Here is a 23,855-nt window from a genome sequence, read left to right on the forward strand (position 1 = left end):
TAAAACCGTTCTCTGCTCAGCGTCCACTTATTTGCTGTTTGTACTACTCAGTGACTGAAGAAAAGACACCTACAGTATTTCAAAATGAAAAAAAAAAATTAGGTTCCTGTAAAGGCACTTTTGTATAGTTGTCACATCGGCGGACTTCTTCAGAATAAATTAAAAAAAGACAATTCAGTTTGCTGACATATTTATTTACACATTTAACTAGTGGCCATTATATGAAATAATATTTACATCCCCTTGTAAGGCATTAAGAAAAAAACTGTACATTGAAATTGAACAAAAATAAAAAACAGCCTAAATGAATGTACAAAGTATGAAGTACAAAGCAACAATAAAAATTAAATACATGGAGCGGGTGTGGTGGGGGTGGAAGTCACAATCTCATTTTTCCTCTGCTGCTGTGGGAATATTTCATCAGCATTGGAAAACTGGACAGAGGTGAGACAGTAAACCAACCTACTGAAGTTTCTGGGGAACCACACTGATCATGTATCTTATGTCAAATCCATATTGCTCTTTTACTTTGAAAACAGAGTCAGCATGAACAAAACTCCATTCATCAGAGTGGTCCAATTTTGGATTTTGTCCCCCCCAGCCACAATCAGTGGGGATCATTACTGAGCACGAGTCATTATTTATATCATGAGTTACAATCTGCTCAATCGATTTGTTGTGAATGGATTAGTTGATGTGCAGCCTCTAAAACTTCAGAATATCTCAGTCCGACTTTACAGGAGCCATCAACATTTCTGGAGCCTATTTCTACTACAATATTCAACTTTAATATTCAAATTTAATATTTTCCAAAATGAAAAACAAACATTTTTTAACATTTCAAACCATTAAACTTGAAGGTTCATCTCAAAACATCGCAGACTATTGAAACTCAGTGAACAGGTGTATCTGTCCTGACTGTATTTTCAAAAAACATCAGATTTTTTTTTTTTTTTCTTTCAGAATCTTTGACTTAAATGTGGGTCAATACACAACAGGCCCTTTTTGGTCCTATAGTGAATCAAGCTGCCAACTATAAGACAATGATCTAGTTTCCCCGACTTCACAAATGTATAGAAAATAACAATTCAAAAAGTGTTAACAAAAAAGATCTACATCGTCCCCAAGTGCAGAGCAGAACAGTCATGTTAGTGCTTCTGGTTTGTGTTAGGATGCAACATTTCTGTGTTTGAGGCTAAAAGAAAATTTTTAAGTTAGATTAATGGAAACTTGAAGCAACACGAAGACAATCATTGTTACTAGGAACCAGTTACCAAGCCTGTTTTACTTGATTACTTACTGAGCGTCAACTGCAGAGTAATTAGTGTAACTGGCTTTTTTATTTATTTTTTTTAAAGCCTTGAAGCAAAAAAGCCTACTCTAAATCTACACCAAATCTAGTATGTGCTAGTTCGACAGCTGAAGTCTTCTTTCAAAAACACTGATTTCTGGTTTCTGTTTTCTCTTTCTCTAGTAGAACATTGGTATGGAGTCTGGAACAGGTTTCTCTTTGACTCAACACCTCACCTTTTTTGCTCTTTCTTCTCACGTCGTTTGACACTTTTATTGCTCTACACACAGTAGTGATGGCAGATTGCCCAGTTCCCACTGTATTCACATGCTGCTCTACAATGTCACTGTCTCTCTGGTTTGAAACACATATGCCAAATACTTATTTGCCCTTGTCTCCTTTGTCCCTCCTCTTCCTTTCTCCCAGGGGCTACTGGTGAGTTTCCTGCTCTAGCAAACAACTAAAGGTTGCAGTCTGCTTGACGGTTCAGAGGGTTCACACGTGACCTAATTATAAAGTGGTGGCTTGGTCCACATTTTGAAGGCTTGCTCATTTGCTGGTTGGTAAGTAAAATGTTTTGATCCTCAGGTGTGTATGTGTGAGTGTGTGTGTGTGTGTGTGAGAGAGGGGGAAAATGTGTGGTCTGTGTTTTGATGGTTAATGAGCAGTAGTGCTGGAATAAATAGAGTGTTCAAGTGACAGTGGAGATGGAGGTGATCTAAAGCAACCGACAAGCAAATCATCGGACAATAATCCAGATTAGAAATTATTCAATCCACATTCAGAGAGAACTTAATTGACACACTTGTTTTTAACTGGCCATGATGGCAATATTTGCTATATTCTTTGAACAATTATCCTCATCCTTTCCTTCCTGCTGAATACTTTCTCAAAAACTGGATTTGCTTCCTATTCAGCTAAGTGCCTGAAAATGAAGAAAAATATGTATTGCAGTTTGTAAGAGTCCAAACATTCTAACACACAAAGAAAATTCAATTTTCAATTTATTTTTAAAAAAAATACATTTGAGGGGATTTTAGCTTGGAAAAAACAACGTCTTCACAATGGTTATCGATCATTCCTTTAAATATCGACAAACTAATTCGCAGAACTTCTGTGCTCTGGGAAATTGTATTTTTTGGTTTTGGTTTTTATTTTTTAGACTTTAAAAATGAGAACAAGACGCAGGTATTAAAAATGACAGTTTCTGTTGTTGTCCGAAATGTCCTAAGCACTTAGCAGCCTTTTTCTAACCTGTTTGTCTCATTTCTTCCCTATAATCACCAGCAAGGACACGACTCACTTAATGCCCCATTAGATCAATCTGTGTGTAGTTTTCAGAGGGTATTTTGTGCTTCTGAAAGCTAGTGTTCGTGATGTAGCTTCAGTGTAAAGTGCTCTAAGAGTGAACCTGAAACCCTGACGGGAAGCTTTGATGGTCCCGCACTCCTAGAGTACAAAACACACTTCATTTACTGTTGGCTCACAGTGGCTCCAAATTCTGACCCGTAAGCTCACACTTGTCTTTTTAGCTCATTTGGAAAGGGAGGAAAGAAAAAACATTTTCTTTTACTCTAAATCCTATGAAAGTCTGCCATTGTTTAACAAAACAGTAATTGTAAATATTTTACTTCTACCTTTTCTGCCCTTAACATTTTAAGATTCAGGATAACATTATTTAGTACATGGAACAATTAACTGTCAATATTTAGTCATTAGCATCAGTGTTGACTGTTTAATTCACCTGTAATAAGTCTGACTTAAATTCCAATTTTTTTTAAGATTTACTCCTACTCAAAACTTTTCATACCATAAATTATTTTTGTTCTACAGGTGAAGATTTTAAAAAGATTGAGGTTAAAGTGGGAGGCAAATTAATCAGTATATTAGCATCAGCCATGCTAGTGCAGAATTGTCATTTTAAGATCCAGAGGCCTGGTTCAAGCTAGAAATGCAGCAAACAAATAAGTGTGTGAGATCAAAACCATTAGGACATACATTAAGAATCCCACCACCGAGGTGTTTATTGGAGCCTTTAGAAAATCAATAGCACCAAAACTTAGAACTGGAGTCTTTGAGAATTACACAGGGTGTAATGCTCGGTGTTAGTGGCGTCTATGTAAGCAGACTGTAAGACCGAGCTGTGACAATCTAAAAGTCAGTTTGAATCTTCCACATTTAGTAGGCTGGTAAAGTAGTGACACTGCTGCTGAAACAATCAAAGCTGACAGATTGCGTCTGTCCGGTGAAATACTGACAATTTATCAGAGTTTAAGTTTGAAGTTTGGATTCCTGCTCTGGTCCCAACACAGGTTTTAGGAAATGTTGCTGCTCATGCTGTTTGAGGCACATTCAGCCCCTGACATCAGGCTTCCAACTTCAGAGTGAGCATCTGGCATTAGTGTCGAGGTCGGCTAGTGTTAGCTTCTCAAGGCTGGGCTGCTGTTTTTGTCTGTCTCTTTACTTCCATCCTTCATTAATGCAGAAAACACCTAAAAGGACACAACCATTAAAACTTTTTTTTGTCTCCAAAGAATATTGGACAGGACTAATTCTGCTCTGTGACACCGACCTGAGCCCAGCGACCACTTTTGCTGGTCATGTGCGTGTTGGCCATGGCATTGAAGAGCGTGTGTGGCTGCAGCTCTTCGGGCAGGCGGGTAAGGAACTGAGCGATGTGGATAAAATCCATCTGCAGCAGGACGTCCTCGTACAGGCGCAGGATGCCCAGCCCCGTTCGAAACAAACTCTCCTCGCCGTCGCGACAGAAGACGTCCCAAACCCGGCACGCCACATCCAGAGGCAGGGACTTGCTGTACAGAGTGAAGATCCTGGATGGAAACAGGCAAAAACATTCATAGCTTTACTTTGCTGAAACTTTTCCTTGAGTTATTGTGCCCAGAGAGAGAGGGAGAGAGACCAAGACCTGGGGCGAGAGAGAGAGATGACAAGTCAATAACTTTGATCTCAGCACAGCTTCAATTATTAATGAGTTTAACAGTCTCTCTCATCGCTTTCACGTCTTCTCCAGATACTATTCCAAGTTGTTGTTGGTTTTCAGTGAGGGGTCAGTGAGTACATTATATTAATATGATGCAAGAAACTTTGTTTGGATAATGGTACATCAAATCTGTGGCTGTCTAATGAAAGAAATCCAATTTCAGAGAAAGTTGCATGCTCTCGCACATAAACTGGACTTTGTTTTAGGAGACTTGCAGCATAAAGACTGGAGAAGATCAGTATTCAAGCACGTGTGAAACAGGCTCTTTCTCTAGCTCCTAAAAATCAATGTATGTCTCACCAGTCAATCAGATAGAGGTCAGGGGTCAGACTGTTGGTCTGGAAGTGGCTGAAGAGACGAGGCAGATTCTCCTCAAAGAAAACTTCAAATGCTGCAAAATACTTCAACATCTGACACAGAGTGGAGAAAATAGTCAGGAGGGAGTCAAAGATCTCATGAGACACAATGACACTTTAAATATATTTGTTTTAAATTAATTTCAGTGCGTGTGCGTACCAGTTCATGGTCGACTCTGAAGAAGGCCATTTGACAGGGTTTATTAAGCAGGTTGGCAAAGGTGATGAAGGCTTCTGCCTCCTCCAGGTTGAGAATCAGCACAGCAGCAATAAAAGACATGCCCTGAACCTTAAATGCCACAAACAAAGATGCCAGCTCAGCATTAACCATGTGTGTATATTCATGCCGTTAGTCATTACACCTGTGTAGGTTTTGCTGGGAACAGCTATTGTACACCAAATATCACAATCCAAATGCTATGTGTATGTAGCACGACACAACTGTACACAAAGCTTTAACAAAACACTTTGCAAATAAGATTTTAACTCCTTCCTCTGAAGGTTCTGAGGTAACAACAAATTGCAGCCCAAGTGGTTTCTAACTGGAAATCATATTGTTTTGTGACCATGTCAAGAGCCTTGTAAATTATGTGTCAGTTTATTGAAGGTTAGAATGGCGTACACGACTTTAGCTTCAGAATTTTATTTGGCACGAGTAAGGCTTAATTATGTGATGATAAAGCTTTTAGATAAATTATCTCAACTACCAAATATGTACAAAATAAAAAATTATCTAAACATAGATGTGTGGAAGCTTCTACAGTTTGACTTTAAATAGGAAAAAGCAAACTCACATAGCCGATGTCAGGTCTGTAACAGGTGTACGCCCCAAGTACGCTGTGGAGGAGGTCGTGGTAAGGACCGCCCTGCAGGAAGATAAGAGGAAGGCTGAGATTAATACAAGCAACGCAACTGGGGGGGACAAACAGGGAATAAATGAAGGACGCATGCTGATGACAATGAAAGAAAATAAAATAATAAAGTCAGTTACTGCAGACTTCTTATCTTTTTCACACACGTCTCACCATCAAACCTAATCTGTATAGTCCCAATCCTTCCCCTAATTTCAACCTTTAAACAACTGTTAGATAAGAATACAAGAGGCCACACGGTACCTTCTGAAAGATGAAGAGAGGGGGGAAGGTTCTGGAAATGTCCAGTTTAATGAGGTCCAGACTGGACTCTCTGTCAGCCAGAGACGCTCCTCCATCTGACAAAAACATTTCAACATGTGATATCAGATGCAATGGCTTTACTTACTTTTTCCTTTATTCATTTTACAGTGACTTGTTAGAGTTTTCTAAGAGTCCTGACTGGTGCTGTGTCCTACCGCTCTCACTGTCGTTTACTGAACTGGTTTCACTGTAGCTCCTCCACTTCTCTTTGGCTCTGGACAGGAAGATCTCATACAGCTCTGCACAGAAAAACACATCAAGACTGTATATGAGTAATAACTCAATGGGAAAGTGAGTCATTCCGCTTGGCTTTCTGTCTGCTGTGCACTTTGACACAAAAAACATGGGAAACTGTGGAGCTTGCATAGCTTGTCTAAAACAGCTCAGTGTCACTGTAGTTTTTAATAAAGCAAACATGAGGAAATAATGGTAATTAATTTGTCAGGGTCTATTTTCTGCTATGGAATAATCCACATTGGTGCTTTACTCATTATCTATGGCACCAGGACATGTCACGGTTCAACAGTGAGGCTTACTGATGTGTTTTTGTGGCTCAGAGGATTGGAGACACAGATGGGGAAGGTATTGCACGTGGTATTAGATGAAAACATGAACCTTGTCCAACCACCACAAGTATATAGAAATGGACACAATCCATAGAGGATGTGCACAGTGTTTGTACCTGGGGTGATGTTGAGTTCGTTGCCGATGGCGAGGCTCCACACTCTTCCTCTGACACTGGGAGGAAGTCCCTGCCACCAGAGCTCCCTTACCCTCCTCGTTCCCTTCCTACACACACACACACACACACACACACACACACACACACAATGAATGAAATCAATGTGCTGCACAAAGACAGACACAAGCTTTCAGACATAGACAAAGCCATGGAGACCAACATAATGTCCCAGTGCGGCAGAATCTCGTTATTCCAGGTGACCATGGCTTTGGAGATGCTGTCCTCCTGTCTGTGTCTTTCCTTCATTTGACGCTTTTTCTTCTGTGCTTCTTTCAACTCTGACACAAAGAGATGCAGATTAAGACATTTTAGAGCCTGAGTTGATCGCATTTAAACAGAGCAATGACTCATTTTCAAACAAATGATAAAAAAAATGTATCCACCACTGAAAAATTGTTCTTTTCAAGGAAGAAGAGATAATTATAGAACCTGTTGAAAATTAGCACTTGAGCTTTGTATAATGTGTGTTTTTGAGGACTAACTTCAGTCTGAAGCATCATAGCGAGATGGACAGTCTCTCACTACTCAACATTTCAAAGGATTAGAATTAAGTTTAAGGTCATTATTAAACTGTGTAAATGGCATATGGTTACAGTTAGGGGTGAAAAAACGTGTGTGTGTGTGTGTGTACCTCTCCTCTTGGCTCCTGCCACCATTTCCTCATACTCCAGTTTGTGCCTCTGAGTTTCCTCCACAGATTTGGCAGGTAGGTTTCTGTAAGACACACACACCAAGAATCAGTTGGGGGACATGTGGACAATGTGCATATTCCTCCTTCCTCCACTCTGCTGCCACACAACAGCTGCACACCCGCATCTACATCTGCCCATCTAGATTTCCACCTGGAGTGTCCATATTTTATAACAAACTCTTTTTAGTTGACAAGGCTGAAAAGCATGCGTTTAAAATAAAAAGGTTGCTCTTCAACGTGTTTTAAACGAGTAAACTACATGAGAAGCCAGAAAGGGACACACAACAGAAATCAGGCTGCTCAAATACAAGGATAAACGCTGCATGTTTTTAAGCACGTATTAGCTCTAAACTACACAATGTAGAGATGAGCCTGACAAACTTGGCACTTGACATCTTCCCCACAGTGAAAATACACGGTGAGAAATGTCTTCTAGTCGTAATGTTAAAGTCCCTGAAACACCACAGGACAATTAAATTCTCTAATCAAGCCCATTATACTGCAAACAATAATGTTAATTGAATATCTAATTGGAGAAAGCTTGACACAAGCATACAGTTATTATTTATTCTTCTTGTCCTGGGAAAATCTAAAATCAACATTTAATCACCAAGAGGGGAACTGTCTCAGAATTAATGATATTTTAACTCCATTTGTTTGAGAGGTACTCACGCTGGCCGGTCCTCCAGGATAAGAGCTGTGGTGGAAAGAGGCTCAAACTCCAGGTTCTTCCTCCTCCCTGTTGCCAGTGGCTGCTGAGGACATGGCGATGCATCAGAGTCCTTCACCTGCTCCTCTTGTGGACACTAGACAAGAAGAAAGAGGCGTTACATAGAGCTGAAGTCCTGCAACCAGATTTCTTTTAAAGAGAAGTAAAAACCCAAGTGGACAGACATGTGCTCTGACATTTCAACTATGCCTTCTTCAGTGTGCAATCGTTTTACTTTTTTATGACCGAGTTCATGAGTTATTTTAGCTTTTCACAAAAAATGAGTGATAATCAATTCTTCAGCAGGTGTGTCAAATGGAATTTCACAAATCTGCATTTCTATAAATCCCATTGGCCCCTTAAAGAAACTATACCCTACAATAAAAAGAAAAACCAGGTACAACAAAAGGCAAAAAGCAAACACACAACAAAACTAAAAAACATTTTAAATGAAATTATTTCTTGTCTTATACTACACAATATATCAGCTAAATCTTGAAAAAGAAACATGTGTATGTCTGTGTATGTTGTCCCAAGAAAGGAAACTTATGAAATGAGTAACAGCCATGATATTGTATTAAAAAAACATATCCAGTAGGCTTCTTGTCGTGGTAGTAGCTTTTGCAAATTACAACCTCTATGTGGCAAAGTCACCTTCTCTGTATCCACACGTCTGAGCTGGAAAACAGAATGATTGTTTTCTGGAAATTGGCGAACAACCGCAGACATAAAATCTGCACGAGAGTGACTGTTGTTCTTAACTGTTGAAGTTTCTCCTACATAGATTTTTGGCCATTGAGACCGCAACATATGCATCACATTCTTAATATAAGTGAGATATGACTGGATGGGAAAATGCCAGAAATGATGCTTATAAAATGTCCCGTTTCTATAAGGAAAGAAGCCGTTATTACAAATCTCCTTTCATCTGACGACGTCAGTTCTAACAAGCGTGTCAGTGCTTTTCCACTTGTGATGAGCTCTGAGCTTTACTGTAGAAAAACCTCTGAAGACTTGGGTGTGTAAACGTTTTTACGTGGTTTTGACAATTCAAGCTGAATCCTGTATAACTGAGAAAAACCTACCAAAAGGCCCATTGTTTGGGTCACATGATCTTCCTCAGCAGACGTTTTCCCAAAGGCGTAGATGTTAATTGTTCAAACACATTTCTATTCATTAATAGTTTCTTCCATAACAGCTTCAAGATCTGAATGGTACAGAAGATCAAAAACCAAAAAAAGTACAGCATCAACAACTGCGCAAAGTCTCTCAACGGAAGACGACTGATTCGATCAAAAGCCCTGTTGATGTTAAAATATCATACTTGATATTAAAGCTCCAGCATCTTTTGAAATGCTGATGTGTCCGCATGGGATCCAACGATCGAAGCAGTGATGTGTGTGCGTGTGTGCGTGTGTGTGTGTGTGTGTGTGCGTGCAACAGCTGCGGGTCAACGAGACACCGAGACAACGGTCTTTTCATAAACGGGTTCCTGAGCAGCACCAGCAGAGGGAGACACAGTTCCTCCTCTCAATTATACTATGAAGTGAAAGTCACGCATCAAATCATGTGACTGATCCAGTGCTTTCCAAGTAAACTATAGCATGGAAGCTGATCTGTATTATTTGTAGAGCATTTGTAAAAACTACTAAAGATAAAGATGGTGAAAGGCACATTACTTCTAATACCTGTGTTCAGCAAAGGAAAGTGAGCAGGCAGCAATGTGGCTGAAGGGAAATAAATGTGGCCATTAAGTGATTATATAACCTCATTACAAATGACATTTTACATCAGGTGAAATAATTTGCAACATTTAAGATGCCAAAATTAATTAAACAGTACAAACCAATACAATACTGCAATATTACAACAGGCTGTACCAGGATATTCAACGTTCAACCATAAATCCTATAAGCTGAGTGTAGCACATCCCACTAAAACCTGGCTATAATGTGAAGTTCCATAAATGCAGCATTTAAACTGTTAACAAAAGATGAAAAAAACAGCAGTTTGTATAATGAAGCTACAGGGTTAACACTCATTTTAGGAGTGAAAGATGTGGGGAGTGAGTCATTGTTTTCTCTAAGCACAGATTTCTCATGAAGAAAATGAGGATTCTTCCCTGTAATCGTCAGAGCAGTCTGGACGGGACAAATCGACTCACACTGAACTTAATGTGCTTGGATACTACAGCTTATTAAACTCTGTAAAACAAACTGAAACACAGTACATAAGCTAAACGTGTTTATGTACATGAACGTGTTGCTTGCACAGCCTTTACTCCTCTCATTGCAGTCTTCAAACCGGATGTTGACCCAGAGAGCAAGGATTGAGCACTCATTTTGGGTGCTAATCTGTGGGATGGGTCGAAGTCTGTGCAGGTTATGAGTTCTTCTACCCCACACAAGCAAAACTGTTCCTTTAAGGAGCTAGCCTTTGTGCACAAAGACACTGTCATGTTGAAAGAGGAAAAGGCAGCAGTTGAGGGGGGAAGAGCGAGTTTAAAGCACTATTGTCTAAAATTTCTCTGTATGGAGCAGTACAAGTTTCCTTTATATGAAATCAGAGGCCTAGACAGAACTATGAAAAACAGACAGAATGTAAAGTAGGGCTAAACAGTAAATCAAACCCGTATCGTTTAACAATGTTTGAAAAGCAAAGCTACAATTTAAGTAGCATTTTTAAAACTGCAAATTCTAAACAAGACCAGCATAAACACCTTTTCCCACATGCTTCTTATAAAGCCTGTGGAGAAAGTGATTGAGTGTGCATGAAAAAGATTGCCAGGTCAGCTCATAACTGTATCCAAACATTAATCAGAAAACCACTTGCAGACTGACTGGGAGAAAGCCAAGTTATAGGAAAGGACATGATGCTCCTTAACACCATGACTAAGTCTGGAATCCCAGCTTTGGTGAAAACATAGTCCTCATGTATATACTTCAAAATTGGAAGTGTATGAAGCCGCAGGGAGAGAATTGAATTAAAAAAAACATTTAAAAAAACAGAAAGAACCTTGTGGCATCACAAAAATTGCACCGTTGCTGTAACGAAATATTTGCCTATTCTGTGTCATTCAGTTTAAAGGCCGCCAGGTCATGCGGGGGCCCACTGCTTTGTTGTAGGTTGTGTTTAATCCTTGGTATCAGTTCCGTTAATACTGCATATTATAGTCATCATAAGAGGAAATGTAATTGTTAAATGTTACAACATAATGTTGCTGCTGATTTCTGACCATGGGTTTGGATAGGTTCACCACACATAAAAATACAAGTCCTCTAAAATATAATAATACTGCCTGGAGTGTCCACACACTTTTTGTCATAGAGTTTTTTATATTTAGGATGGCGTCTGTAGTTGAAGAGTTACATTAAGATGTGTTCAAACTGCAGAAATGGTCATGCAGATTGATAATGAGGGTTACAAGACATGATCACAACAACAGTACCATTATTTATTCGTCCCTCAGCTAACTGATGCATTTCTTTACCGGCTGAAGTCAAAGAAAGTCTCTGGACTCAAATCAGTCCTCCTTGTCCTTCTCTTCCACAGTTTCGTGTCTGACGTGTCAACCAACTGAAGTTAAACCACATCTGGCCTTATGACTCATCTGCCTCTGGCTGCCACGATGTGTGTAGAGCGAGTGCAAAGGCTGACGGCCCTCAGGCAGTTTGTTGTTAGTGATGTCAGCTCTTGGTCTGTCTCATCTGTCTTCATACTACGCAGGGAGGTCAGAGGTCACACCTACAGCAACCCTGGGGCTAAAACTAGAAGTGTAGTGGTTTAGCAAAATGGGATTGTGCCAAGGCGTCCTGCTGAAAGTTCAGCCACATGATAGAATAAACTGACAGCTGCTGCCTGATAGTTTTCCTTGTCCAATATAAAAATGTATCTTTGTCTAATTATAAACTAAACCAGAAAAAGGTGTGTGTGTAGGAGATGGGCAGCTGTGAGTGTCTGAATGTGAATGTGCTGGCAGAGCCTCAGCCAGTGCGGCAAGTGTGGGACAGAGGGACGAATTGTTGGTGAGGATAATCACCTGCATCTTCAGCTGCAGTCAGTGTGTGGAGGTTGCCTAGCAATGACACACACTCACATATACACACACTTAATCCATTTTACAGCTTCACTCCAGCCATGAATGCAAGCAAGCTAGCACATGCAAGCTAACATCATTAGCTACTGGAGCCTGTCGAGCACCAGGCCAACCACACAAACATCTAAAAGAGCTGATGACACACTGCACTTTACTAGATTTGTAGGTTTAACTTCTGTGGTTGACTAAGCAAGAAGTCCCTGCATGTGTAGCATCTGGGCTTCACATCCAGCTGCTTATACAATCAAAAGAAAATGCCACACTTGCTCTGTGTGCTCTCTTATAGGCTTCACTCTAAAGCTGCAAAAACCTTTTTTTAAGAATTTTTTAATCAGAAAATCCCAAGGAATATCAGTCGAAAGTTAGAAAGTTTACAGTTTTACAAACTAGAAAAAAGCAAAGTACACCAACAAATGTTTGAACTGTTTGCTTGTTACATGTTTAAATCCACTCATTTCCTGTGTGTTTATGGGAACACCTGAAGCCACGTCAGGGGAAATAGATTTTTATAGAAATCATAGGCACTTTTGTCATCTTAAAACGAAAAACAATTTTTTATTTATTTGTTCCTTTCGGCTTATCCCGTGAGTTCAGGGTCGCCACAGCGGCTCATTGTCTGCATGTTGATTTGGCCCTTCCTGACGCAACCCTCCCCAATTTCTACCAGGCTTGGACCGAAAAACAATAATCCTTTAATTTCTATTGCTAAATGATTGGATGCTTCACACTAAGAAGCACTGTGGGAGCCGTAATTAACTTTCATCTTTCATCTTCTGTCTACAAAGAACCAGATATTCTCTATCAAATCTGTTTGTCCTTATGTCCTTCCCGAAGTGGACCTTACTCGGTCCATGAAGAAAATGAACCAGAAGAAAAGGAAGGAAAATGTGTGTTTACAGAGCAAACCTGCTTATTGGTCAATGAGGAGGCAGAGTCTTTAGCTGGATCTCCCTCTTTGGCTGTTGTCTTTCCAAACAGTCGCCACCCTGTTGCATTATTGGACACCACCTTAGGTTCTTTGGATTTCCTAGAAAACAGGCTCCTGAAAGAGACACAGAAATGCTCCAGTCAGTTTTTCAGAGAATCTGCTCAAACTGAACTTTAACAAAACTAAATGCTTAAGTCTAAAATCCTGAACCAGTGGATTGAGTATAACAGCATATCTGGTCCAGAAAATCTCTTCCTATAAATGTACATAAGAATGTATTATCTTACATAATTATGGTGTCCAGTGACTCTTTTGAGAATGTAACAATTTTATACAACAACAAGACAGCTGTGCTGCATGAAACTGCACGTTATTTGCCCAGATTTTATTGTGATGACGATGATACAATCGCTGCAGGAAACTGTGTCCACGCAGGAGGAAGCATCGAATCAGAACATAAAAGACATATGAGACTCTTTAACAGCACCAAGAGGAAAACTTTGATCCAGAAAACTTTCCACATGCTGTTCATCAAACTGAAAGGCTTACATCTGTAGAGCTTTGTCTGCCTGCACTTTTACACCTTTGGTAATTAATCAGAAAAACATAGCGTAATTTGGTACTTACCTGTGAGTTCAATCAACATACTTTAAAGATACAGTTACTGTGGAGAGGTGCTGGCAGCAGTGCAAAGATATTGAGCAAGACTTGTCCTTCTAACTAATCGGATCATTTCTATCATTTGCAGTTGATCAATAAGTTTTGCAGCTTCTAATTTATTGTAATGTGATAATGACAGATGCCTGAATGCCTGCGCAGAGTGTGACAGAGTGTAGCAGATGGTAGAATAGTTTAGCAGAACAGGGAGGGAGGGGGCTGGGTGGACTGATTTAGTGTCTCATGCTAGCACCAGTTGAATCTTGTAGCTTTGAGTTGAGGTTGAATCTAAACAACTGAGCAAAACTCAAGGCAGCAAGACTATGAAATGTGGTTTGCATTACCAGAAATAGCTGATAAGGGATTTTTGGGGTAAAACTATAGTTTTAGGGTTTAGGAACAAATTGTTAGATATCCAACCAAATATTAATAACCCAGTTTCTGCGCATATCTAGAACTAAACGTATTATAGGAAAATGGGTGCTTAACTATGTCTGCTATCTGTATTTATTTGTTTAAAATTAATCACAAATTGCACACAGTAGTTTTTTACTGGAAATTAGTAAGAGACTGGAGATATTGGAAGTATTATCGGACTGTTGTACAAAAACAAGACTTTCACAACAAACTGACAATGAGTTGATCAGTCAGCATTTCCAGATTAATAATGTTGAGAAATCAGGGAATATTGTCACTTTAAGGTTGTTAATGCAAAAACTGTGGAAAACGAATTAACTTCCTCAAACAAATGAAGGAAGAAGCAAAGTTGTCAACAGTGACAACGTAACATGGTGAATTATTCCTTATCGTCATTCTGACCACAACTCTGCAGCTGTAGCAATTTTTGAAATGATGCTGGAGGAAAAAAAAGTTGCCAGCTCGACAGAAAGAGGGGAGAGAAAGAGGGTAGGAACTCCAGGACTTATAAAAAGGAAGTTGTGCTGCGAAGAAGAACAAGAGCAAGCACACAGCACTGTGGGCCAACTAGACAGACAAGCCAGTATTATTCCCCCTCAGTGTACGCTCCAGTTCCTTCAGTCTGTAAGAATCCAGCTCAGTATCTTAACAAGGCTGCAAGTTGACCCTTTGTCAGGTGTGATTTATTATTCTATTGATTGTTTTCTCAATTATTCAATTAGTCCAAGTCTGAGATGATGCATTAAATGCAAACCCCAAATATTCAATTGACTACAAACTAGAGAAAAGCTGTTTCCGAGCAGGGTGAGGAAGGACTGGTCAGAGCAGAAAGGACTGATTCAAAGTCTTGTGTAAGCACAAGCTTAAGTTGCACTTGTCTTTCCAAACAGTCACCACCCCGTTTCATTATGGGACACCGCCTTCGGTTCTTTGGATTTCCTAGAAAACAGGGTGCACTGTAGCTTTGATTTAAAACAAATGTGTCCGCCATCTTTAAAGACTTCAAATGTAATAGTTTAAAAAGTTGTTTCAGAAAAATGGTTTTCCCTTGAAGTTCAGTGATATTCCAGTGTATGGATATTAGCACTAAATATCACTGCATTTAGACCTGTGCTCTGTATTAGTGCTGTCTTTAACAGTTTATTTTGCATTGCACTTCATGGCGGAGTCCTGGATCAGAAGAACAAAATTTAAATAATAGTAGGGCTGTTGTGTGCAGATCAAATAGTTACTGTAATTCTGTATATTTTTGGTTGTTCGGTCAATGATTTATTCTATCAAAAATCAAAGTTGTAAAAACAATAATTCTTATAGTTTCCAACAACACAGAACAATATCTTTAAATTGTTTATTTTTTCACATCAAGTGTCCAAATTACAATGATTTTCTGTTATCGAACCGCAGAGAATTCTGTATAAATCATCATTATTTGACAGATAATTATTAAATGGACAGCTGTGGTTTGCACTTTTCTTAATCTTGTGTGATTTGTACCTGAATATTTGAAGACTGTCAATCTAATGATGAGTTTTGACGATTATTCCAGTTTTTTTAACAAACCAAAAGACTCATTGATTCACAGAAACTAATGAAATAATCATTGTTTTCTTAGTGGAGCCCTTTTACTTTTGTACATGGTATTTGTGGAGGAGATATTTTTAAGCCAATACTTGCACTTTTACTTAAGTACTGAGTTTGTGTACTTCTAGCACCTGTGCCCAGTGTACCACATGTTGTTATCTGTGGGGCTGTGTAGCTGCAGACTGCTCAGAATGGCCATGTTGACCCTGGTCCTTCATGATATCATTAACACCACAAGTGCTAATGTTGTGGCTGATCAGTGTACCTGAGCAGAACTTCAAGACTGATGACTATCAGACGAAGAGAAGTCATAGTTCAACCAGAAAATCAAAGAGAAACTGGTAAGTTGTCTCAACTACTTTATCTTCATTCTCACTTTCTGCAGCTGTGAGACAGCAGGTGAAGCAACAACAGAAACAGACACATTTGAACTAGAAAGTGTTGCTCTTGAAATGGAATTACTCATGATCTACATTTTTGCCACAACTGAAAGCAGCCTTAATAAACCACGGCCAAAATACAAACAAACACTGAACCTCCTTTAGTCCAGTTTCTACAAAAACCCCTTTAGAGCTGCAAACCAATGCAGCTCTAACTGAAAAGTGATGCATCTACCTTTGGAAAAGAAAAAGTGCTGTTAGCAGTATTGCAGTATTGGTACTGCAGATGCAACAGATTAAATTATCATTATTCATACACTCTGTGTGCCAGCCACATCAAGCCATTTCCTCAGATCAGAAGCAGTTCTTCTCAATAGTGCACCAGCAGCTGCACATATAAAAGGCATCAAAGTGTGGCTCTCGTATTGTTCAGCAAAGCAAGAAAAACGTGATGAATACGATGCAGGTATTCAGTGTGAGCGTAGTGTGTGTGTGTGTGTGTGTGTGTGTAAAAGCATCTTAAAAGCAAATTAGAATGGCCAAAACTGATTTCTGCCATCAAAGCTTTAAAAAGGCACAAATGTTAAAAAAGCACAGGCCTAACATAAATTAGTAACATATTCAAGTAATCATTGTTTTCTCTATCTTTTTGCACCATCAGTACATGTAATTTCCCCTGTGCATCCATTATATCTTATTTTAGATAATCTCTGTCCAGGAGACTAAAAAAAACGACTAATTCCATGTTTGGGTGGAATGTTCTGTTGTTTTGTTGCTAATTTAACAGCCGCATTCAGAGCTGCCTGACTAGGATTACAATAGGTGTGGGAAGACTTCCACGTTTTGGTAAATGGATTCAATGAACCCTGAAACAGTCCTAAACTCTCCACACTGCTAATACAACAAGAGCCAAACACTGACGATTGATGGATAAATTCAGTAGCATTTCTATTTGTACTGTAAGGGTTTACTGACACTCCCTGTCTTGCTCACAGCACTGTGAATCAAACAGCCAGCGTGGAGCTTTTCCCAGCATGGCTGTTTTCTCCTCGGCATTCCTCTCCATCTGTCTGGATTTCCTCTGAGACGCCGTCACATTAGAGCCAGCTGCTGGGGCTCACGTCCAAACCAAAACCAGGCCTGACACAGACGGAGATTTAGCAAACAGAAATTTTCCTTCACCTGCCAGTCAGACAAGATTTTATTGCCTCAGTAATCAGAAAGGGAAAAAAAAAACACCCTGGTTCTGATGTCTCTTCTGAAACCATCAACACTTTCTTAACCTCTCTTTCACTTCCTCTTATATCTTTCAAAGAACATTTGGCATTTGGTACATTAGTAAAACACTCAAGCCTCCTTGGATACACATTACAAAACAGTACAAATATTGAGATGCACATGCTGCATGTAACATGGTTTTGTCTTGTGCTGTATTAGACCTACTGTGTCATCTACAGCACTTTCACTTAACACGAAAACTTTCTTTCCATTTTATTATGCCAATAACAAAACAAAAGCTATAAAACTTTGACAAAATGTTTTATATTCTTCAAGAAATATAATCACAACAATGTGCAGATATTGCTGCGTAATGCGAAGTCTTACTCAACAACCTGCAGCATGTGTAGCTGTAACTGTAGCTCAAAATAGCTCTGGTTCAAAAGTTGATTTAGCTGTTAATTCAGCTATTAATATGAAGTTCCAACAAGCAGTGAGATCATCTGACCTTACCGTTTGTATGAAGAAATGCGTTTATGAATTATATAAATCTACTGAGACAGCAGTTGCCACAAAATACCTTGGGACATATTAATATTCCATTGTATAGGTAAGTAAGTAAGTAAGTAAGTAAGTAAATAAATAAATATCAAGAAACGCAGGAAGAAAATAAAACTCACAAAAATCCAATATGCCAAATAAAATGTGACTAAAATGAATGTGCACTTTCATCAAAGTGCACATTCATTTTAGTCACGACAAACTAAATCAAAATCTGGCTCCAGACTAGTATAATCTTACAGCATCTGACTAAAACATAGCATCTAAATAAGCAGTGGATCGGACCTTAGTTAGAATCAGGACCTGAACATCCCAAGCACCAGCACTTCAAAGCAGCGTTGTGTCAGTCGCATACAAATACAGGCCAATGCTAAAATATAAGAGGTTTAGGGCGTCTTCTTCATCTGTGTTGTGTTGCTGGTTATGGATGCAGCATGAGTGAGATGAGTGCTGCCGTGGCTGAAAAAGCCGCCCAAACTCTCTCACCTGTAGCTTCTCAGCTTTACATGTATCACCTGACCTTTCAGCCTCCAGGATCTCGTCTCCTCGACCAACCAAATCTATTCTACTGTGATTCCTGACATTTCTGCATGTGCTCCCTGGTGTTAGTGTGAGCTCTGATGACGTTCAACCACACATAAACATAAGCTTTTGTTTACAGTCTGATGTGAGCCACTGCACTGTGTATAGTATTTGAAATGGGACTGACACAGATTTAATGAAAAACAACATAACTGAGTGAAACAATTAAATCATAAACAGATAAGAAAGGAAAAGGTACTAGAAACAGTAACACAGTAACATAACTCAACTAGTTGTTAGGATGAAAAATTTCTTTTTCAGACTTCAAAACTTCAAACTTTTAAGGAACTAAGAACATGTGATGTTTTTCATGCCTGTGAAGCAGACGGTCACAACATCTGCACTGCCTCGTGGCAGCTGTGCAGGGGTGAAGTGATGGGCTGAATCGGCCAGATAGTACAATTGCACTCAGAAATAGAAAGCAGAAGAGCAGAGACAGCAGTGATAGTGAGCTACAGCCTGAGGAAACTGACTGCACTGAGTCAGTGCCCGCCGAGCCCTGCTGCATCACCTACTGCACATACACATAACTGGGGCTCGATTAACATTATGCAACTGCAGGCCACAGACCACAACCCTGAGATTGGATGAAATGCTACAGATATATGTCAGTCAGTTCACACAGCTAATGTTCTCTCTAGCATCATGAACAGAAACCCATATTACATATTAAAATAATCTATGGTATCTCTGACCATCTGTAGCTGCCAAAAAACAAAAACACTTAAAAAATTTGTTTTGCAGGTTTGCATGAACAGAAGGACTCATGTTTGTAAAGGGTTAACTTCAGTGCATTAAATTGATTATTTCCATCTTTGGAGGTGATAAACTATTCTATTACCAGTTGGTGTTTGGATTTGTTGCTTGCAGAGATGCAATGTTTTGTCAACCAACAGAACAATAATGAAATTGGGAGCTGCAAATTTGTCTTTTCCAGCATCTCAAACGTGAAGATTTTATGCGTTTTATGCGATTGTATTTTTTGATTGTAGTACCAATACTAATACTTTGGCTTTGATACGGTTTCCTAAACAATACATTTTTTTTATATACAATTTAAAAACAATTAATTTTAACAAAAAGGAAATTAAACTAGACGTTACAAATTAGGTTACATTTTTAACAACATAACCAATAAACCTAGGTATCGCAAGTTGTCCTCTAACAAATCAATGTATGAAAAACTGATTTAAAGTGACCATCGGACTGATGTACCACCTTAACTACATCCACACAAACTAAAAAATAAATTACAGTGAAAGGAACAAAATGTAATAATACAAACAATTACTGTTGAATTCTGCATGTTTACTGGCTCACTGATGCTGGTGATATTTATTTTTTGATAAGGAAATTTGGAATGACAAGGCCTTTTTTCGCTATTGAAGCAATTTGGTCTTAGCCTTTAAGCATTGTAGTTTGGAACCCACGTCCTGTGTATGATGTTGAACTAAAGGTCTTGTTGGTCAGACATTGGTCAGCATTTGAAGATGTCCCTTTTAGCAAGCATTTTTAATATTTACAATATTTTACAGACAAAATATTTTTATCTCTTAGTCAATCAATTTGCAGGATACATGCACATCCAATTCATGAGTTGCAGTGCAGGTTGGATGATCAAAATTAGAAGTAACGATTCAGAGACTAAACAGATTAATCCATGATAAAATAATTATGAACAGCAGCCCAATGTCCAGCCATCTTTACAGATGGTGAGATGGACCGGTCCTTCATAAAGTACTGATTTCTTATAAGTTGTTTATTTAGCAAACTAATTGCATGGTGGCAGCCACTGCAAGGACAGGAACAGGGATTCATGACAATCAAACGGTGTATACACCATTTGTTTGATGCTTTCCATTTGACTTTTCTGCTAAGTGAACGCTGTTTCAGCCTCAGAAGTTAGCTTCAGGTCTGAAACACTGCATGAATCTTATGCCTGCTTCTGACACAGCATCCAAGAACATTTTTCCATCTTTTCTGGTCTGACCTTCAGCCGGCTGCCTGCCTACACACCATGCAAAGACTCGAACTAAACACCCCTCTTCATTTCAGTGGCAAAATGCACGTGGAAATCTCATGATTATCATCAGCAGCTGAGCATTTCTGTAAGCTAAACATGTTTTTTTTCTGATTAGCCTCATTGTTAAACTCTTACTGACTAAATGATGACGAAAAGTGGAAACCTGCAGCTTGTGATGAGCATGTGTTGGCTGTTTTCAGTCTGTGTTTATGCTCTTTGAACATTTTGCACGTTAAGATTTATTCGGTGATGAGACAGAGATAGACACTGGGTAGTTTTAAAGTGCAGTGTTTTAACGTGTAACTACTTCGGCAACTTGAATTTTACCTGGTGAAGAAATCAGCGATGCCGAACCTCTTCGGCATCAGTCTGGTGTCCGAGCTGTCGGTCTGTTCGGCCTGGTCCGGCAGTGTGTCCGGGGCGCTCTGCCTGCGACCCGCTTCCAAAACGTTCCGAAGGTCCTCGTCGTGCCCCTCACATCCAAAATAAAAGCCTCCATCCGCGTCGGGGGACAACGGAGTGGCATCACAGCTGAGTGACACCGCGATGTTGGGATTAGTCCTTAAACTCTGCGGCCTCACAGGTAAACTGAGGTCACTGAAATCCCCCCGCTCGTCCTCATCGTCCCTAGTATTGGGCTCAGAGAGCGGGCTGTCACCGTTCAGGTTGGACAAGGTTGAAGGGCAGGACGAGGAGAATTTGGCACTTGATCCCGGAGTGGACGAGTCGTTATAGGGAGCGAGAGAATGAGGGAGCTCATCCGTACGTGGCGCATCCTCCCCCGGGCCGTGAGACATCAAATGTCCGCTGCATTCGCTTTGCCCCCTCACACAAAAACCCGACCCACCCCCCCGTTCCTTCCTTGTCTGCAGGTCGAGGTTGTCTTCGGATGAACTGTCCGAGTCACATGTTGTGTTCCCAATGTGCAAACCACCGTTGGCTAATTTCACTTCCTCACAGTCTGCGTGGACGTCGCATGAGCCGAGGTTCTGGCCCAATACCGGGCTGTCAACACCCCCGTTAGGCATGTTTACATCTGGTCGCCAGATATCCGCATCGGTACACGCGCAGTTCCGCCGGTGCTTGCCCGTGCATGGCAGCCGTTCATGCGTGAGACAAATCCTGCTACAGTCAGTTACTGCACCAACACCCGCCGGCTCTTTTTCCGAGGTAACGTCGCCAAAATCCGGCGCTTCCTCCTTCTCTCCCGCAGAGTGCTGCAGAATCTGTGGACCCCGGAGCACAGCTGGACAGGAAGCGGCTCTGCTCCCCGAGAGGCCGAGTCCTCCTCCTTCCTGCTCAGCCATCGTCGGTTCATCCTCACCGAGTGACTCAGTAAATCCGTTCAAGCCGCCGTGGTCGCCACATCCCCCCGAAAGCACACATCTGTCGGCCAACTGTCCTGGGAGATGCTCCCGAGCCGCGACCAGATCTAACATGATCTCCCTGCCGTGTGGGGGCGGTTGACCCGATGCGTCTCTGTTTACATTCCTCCCGTTACCGGTCACATAAATATGACCCTTCGCAGCCTCCTGACCCCCGCTGACACCGGCTAGCAGCGCTATGCTGCGGTCTTTGAGTGCGACGTAGGGTCTGTGACACCCTTTCTCCTCACACCCTTCGACCCCTTCTTCGTTTTCGTTTAAGTCGACGGAAAACGAGCCTCCGTTCTCGTCCTCCATGGCCACTCAGTCCGCTAAGCCAGCCTCGGCCCCGGACGTGAAATCCTGCAACGAGTTCTCCTGCAACGAGTTCTCCTGCCCCGTCGGCCAAGCTCCGCAGCAGCAGGTTTCGTTGTTCTCTGAGTAAGGGGCTACCATCTTAGCCAGGGATGCTTTAACGTTACCTGACATTCACTGGGCGCGACGCGGCCATTCTTAGTGTCTAAAATGCCAACAGCAATCCCCGTGTGACGAAGCTAATGTCGCCGCCGGGCAGATTAATTAAATCCCCGGACGTTGAGCTGGCTGCAGCGGCGGCATCCCGGTCTCAGTCCAGCGCCATCTTGAAAATACCCCAACAGTGACGTCATGCTGCCTTACTCCCTGGCTGTGTTTTGATTCGCTGAAGGGTTTGCAGCGACACCCTGCTGGCGACTGCTGGCCACTCCGTGTAACTGCAGCAGGAAAAGGACTTCGGATTACTTATTTTAATAAAGGACACCGTGTTTCAAGATCAGATTAATGGAAGCCTGGATCCATTTCCAGGATCCTTTATCTCAAAATAAGGACTTACTAAGTCTAAATAATGAGATACTTTCTCAATATTTTGACTGAGTAAGTCACTGTGTTGAGCATTTTTTCCAGCAGTGGTGGAAACAGCTTTCCATGGTGGCGAAACTTGAAGTGGCTAAAAAATGAACAGTATCTGTACGTATTTTTCTTAAAACACTGATGCTTGTCCCCCTAATGTAACATGAACGTATGATTTAAAGACATTTTTAACCACTTTAGATTTCTATATTCAGTCTCAATTTTATTTTTTGGCATGAAAGCGAGTCCAAACCGCAAAGCTTTATCTTCATCAGCAAGAAGAACATGAGCCATAAAGGTTCTCAGTCATCGAGGTTTGATTATCTAAAAGTTAGGTCACTGAAGAATCTAATTGGATGAGTAGAGAAACATTTCAAACCGAGAAAAAAGAAGCCCATTAAATGATTCAATGAATGAAGAAATATATGCTGCCACAGAGTCCTGATCTCAGCATCACGGAGGGGCGGGGCCGGAGGGCGGGTCTGGGGCCACTAGTCCAGACTAAAAATCTCATTGCCAGAGTGACAGGGGAGTAGAATTTTGAGCACAAGACAAACAAACCAAATCTAAAACTGAAATAAACCACTATCATTTAAAATAGATACGATTATATTGTTAAGCACATTTTAAATGGTTTTATATATTTTGTCACAATAGAATCTTGCAACCAGGCAGATTGTTTAAAAGGATGGATTTTTATATCTCACCAACTATTTATGATTATTTGTGAAAAATAGACATAAGTTACATATTATTCCTGACACTGATGAAACACTTTCTAAACACGCTAGTAGCCTATTAATATACCATTTATTATTTACAGAAAGGTTTTTAAGTTTGAATTGAAAACCTTTTAAATCATTTTCTTTGAGCATGTGACCTCTGGCCCCCCACCAATGAAAACTTCTAGATCCACCCCTGGCATCATGGAGTTAGTCTGGGATCACACAAGCCTAAAAGCCTATATATATATATATATATATATATATATATATATATATATATATATATATATATATATATGAAAGAATTTCACTGAAAGAATTTCTAAAAAGTAATAGAAAGTTTCTTTTTTAATTATAAATATTATTAATCAGTATTTTAATAGATCATTTGAATGTGTTTGCAAGAGATATTTAATATATAAATGAACACTAAAAGTTATGCATTAACATTTTTATGGCACTAAAAGTAC

At 40.2% G+C, this 23,855-nt stretch overlaps 1 protein-coding gene across 1 annotated transcript; it reads right to left on the reverse strand.

Moving 5' to 3' along the window:
• Positions 1-173: 173 nt before the first annotated feature.
• LOC137131166 (TBC1 domain family member 12-like) lies at positions 174-22,437 on the reverse strand. Its single transcript, XM_067512053.1, has 13 exons — positions 20,736-22,437; positions 12,968-13,103; positions 7,929-8,062; positions 7,197-7,279; positions 6,726-6,843; positions 6,506-6,612; positions 5,979-6,062; positions 5,764-5,858; positions 5,443-5,514; positions 4,809-4,937; positions 4,593-4,702; positions 3,864-4,122; positions 174-3,783 (listed from the first exon to the last, which is right to left on the reverse strand). The coding sequence occupies exons 1-13, from the start codon at positions 22,088-22,090 to the stop codon at positions 3,712-3,714; spliced, it is 2,754 nt and encodes a 917-aa protein (XP_067368154.1). The 5' UTR covers positions 22,091-22,437; the 3' UTR covers positions 174-3,711.
• Positions 22,438-23,855: the final 1,418 nt, after the last annotated feature.

The sequence above is a fragment of the Channa argus genome, chromosome 1 (genome assembly GCF_033026475.1).
Source record: "Channa argus isolate prfri chromosome 1, Channa argus male v1.0, whole genome shotgun sequence".
NCBI classification, from domain to species: domain Eukaryota; kingdom Metazoa; phylum Chordata; class Actinopteri; order Anabantiformes; family Channidae; genus Channa; species Channa argus.

Bases quoted from the DNA above. Each gene is read 5' to 3' on its own strand.
- LOC137131166 (XM_067512053.1), bottom strand. From the start codon at position 22,090: ATGGAGGACGAGAACGGAGGCTCGTTTTCCGTCGACTTAAACGAAAAC. The intron at 6,063-6,505 runs GTACAAACACTG...TTTTCTGTGCAG, and splicing joins CGAACTCAACATCACCCCAG to AGCTGTATGAGATCTTCCTG. The intron at 5,859-5,978 runs GTAGGACACAGC...TGTTTTTGTCAG, and splicing joins AGTAAACGACAGTGAGAGCG to ATGGAGGAGCGTCTCTGGCT.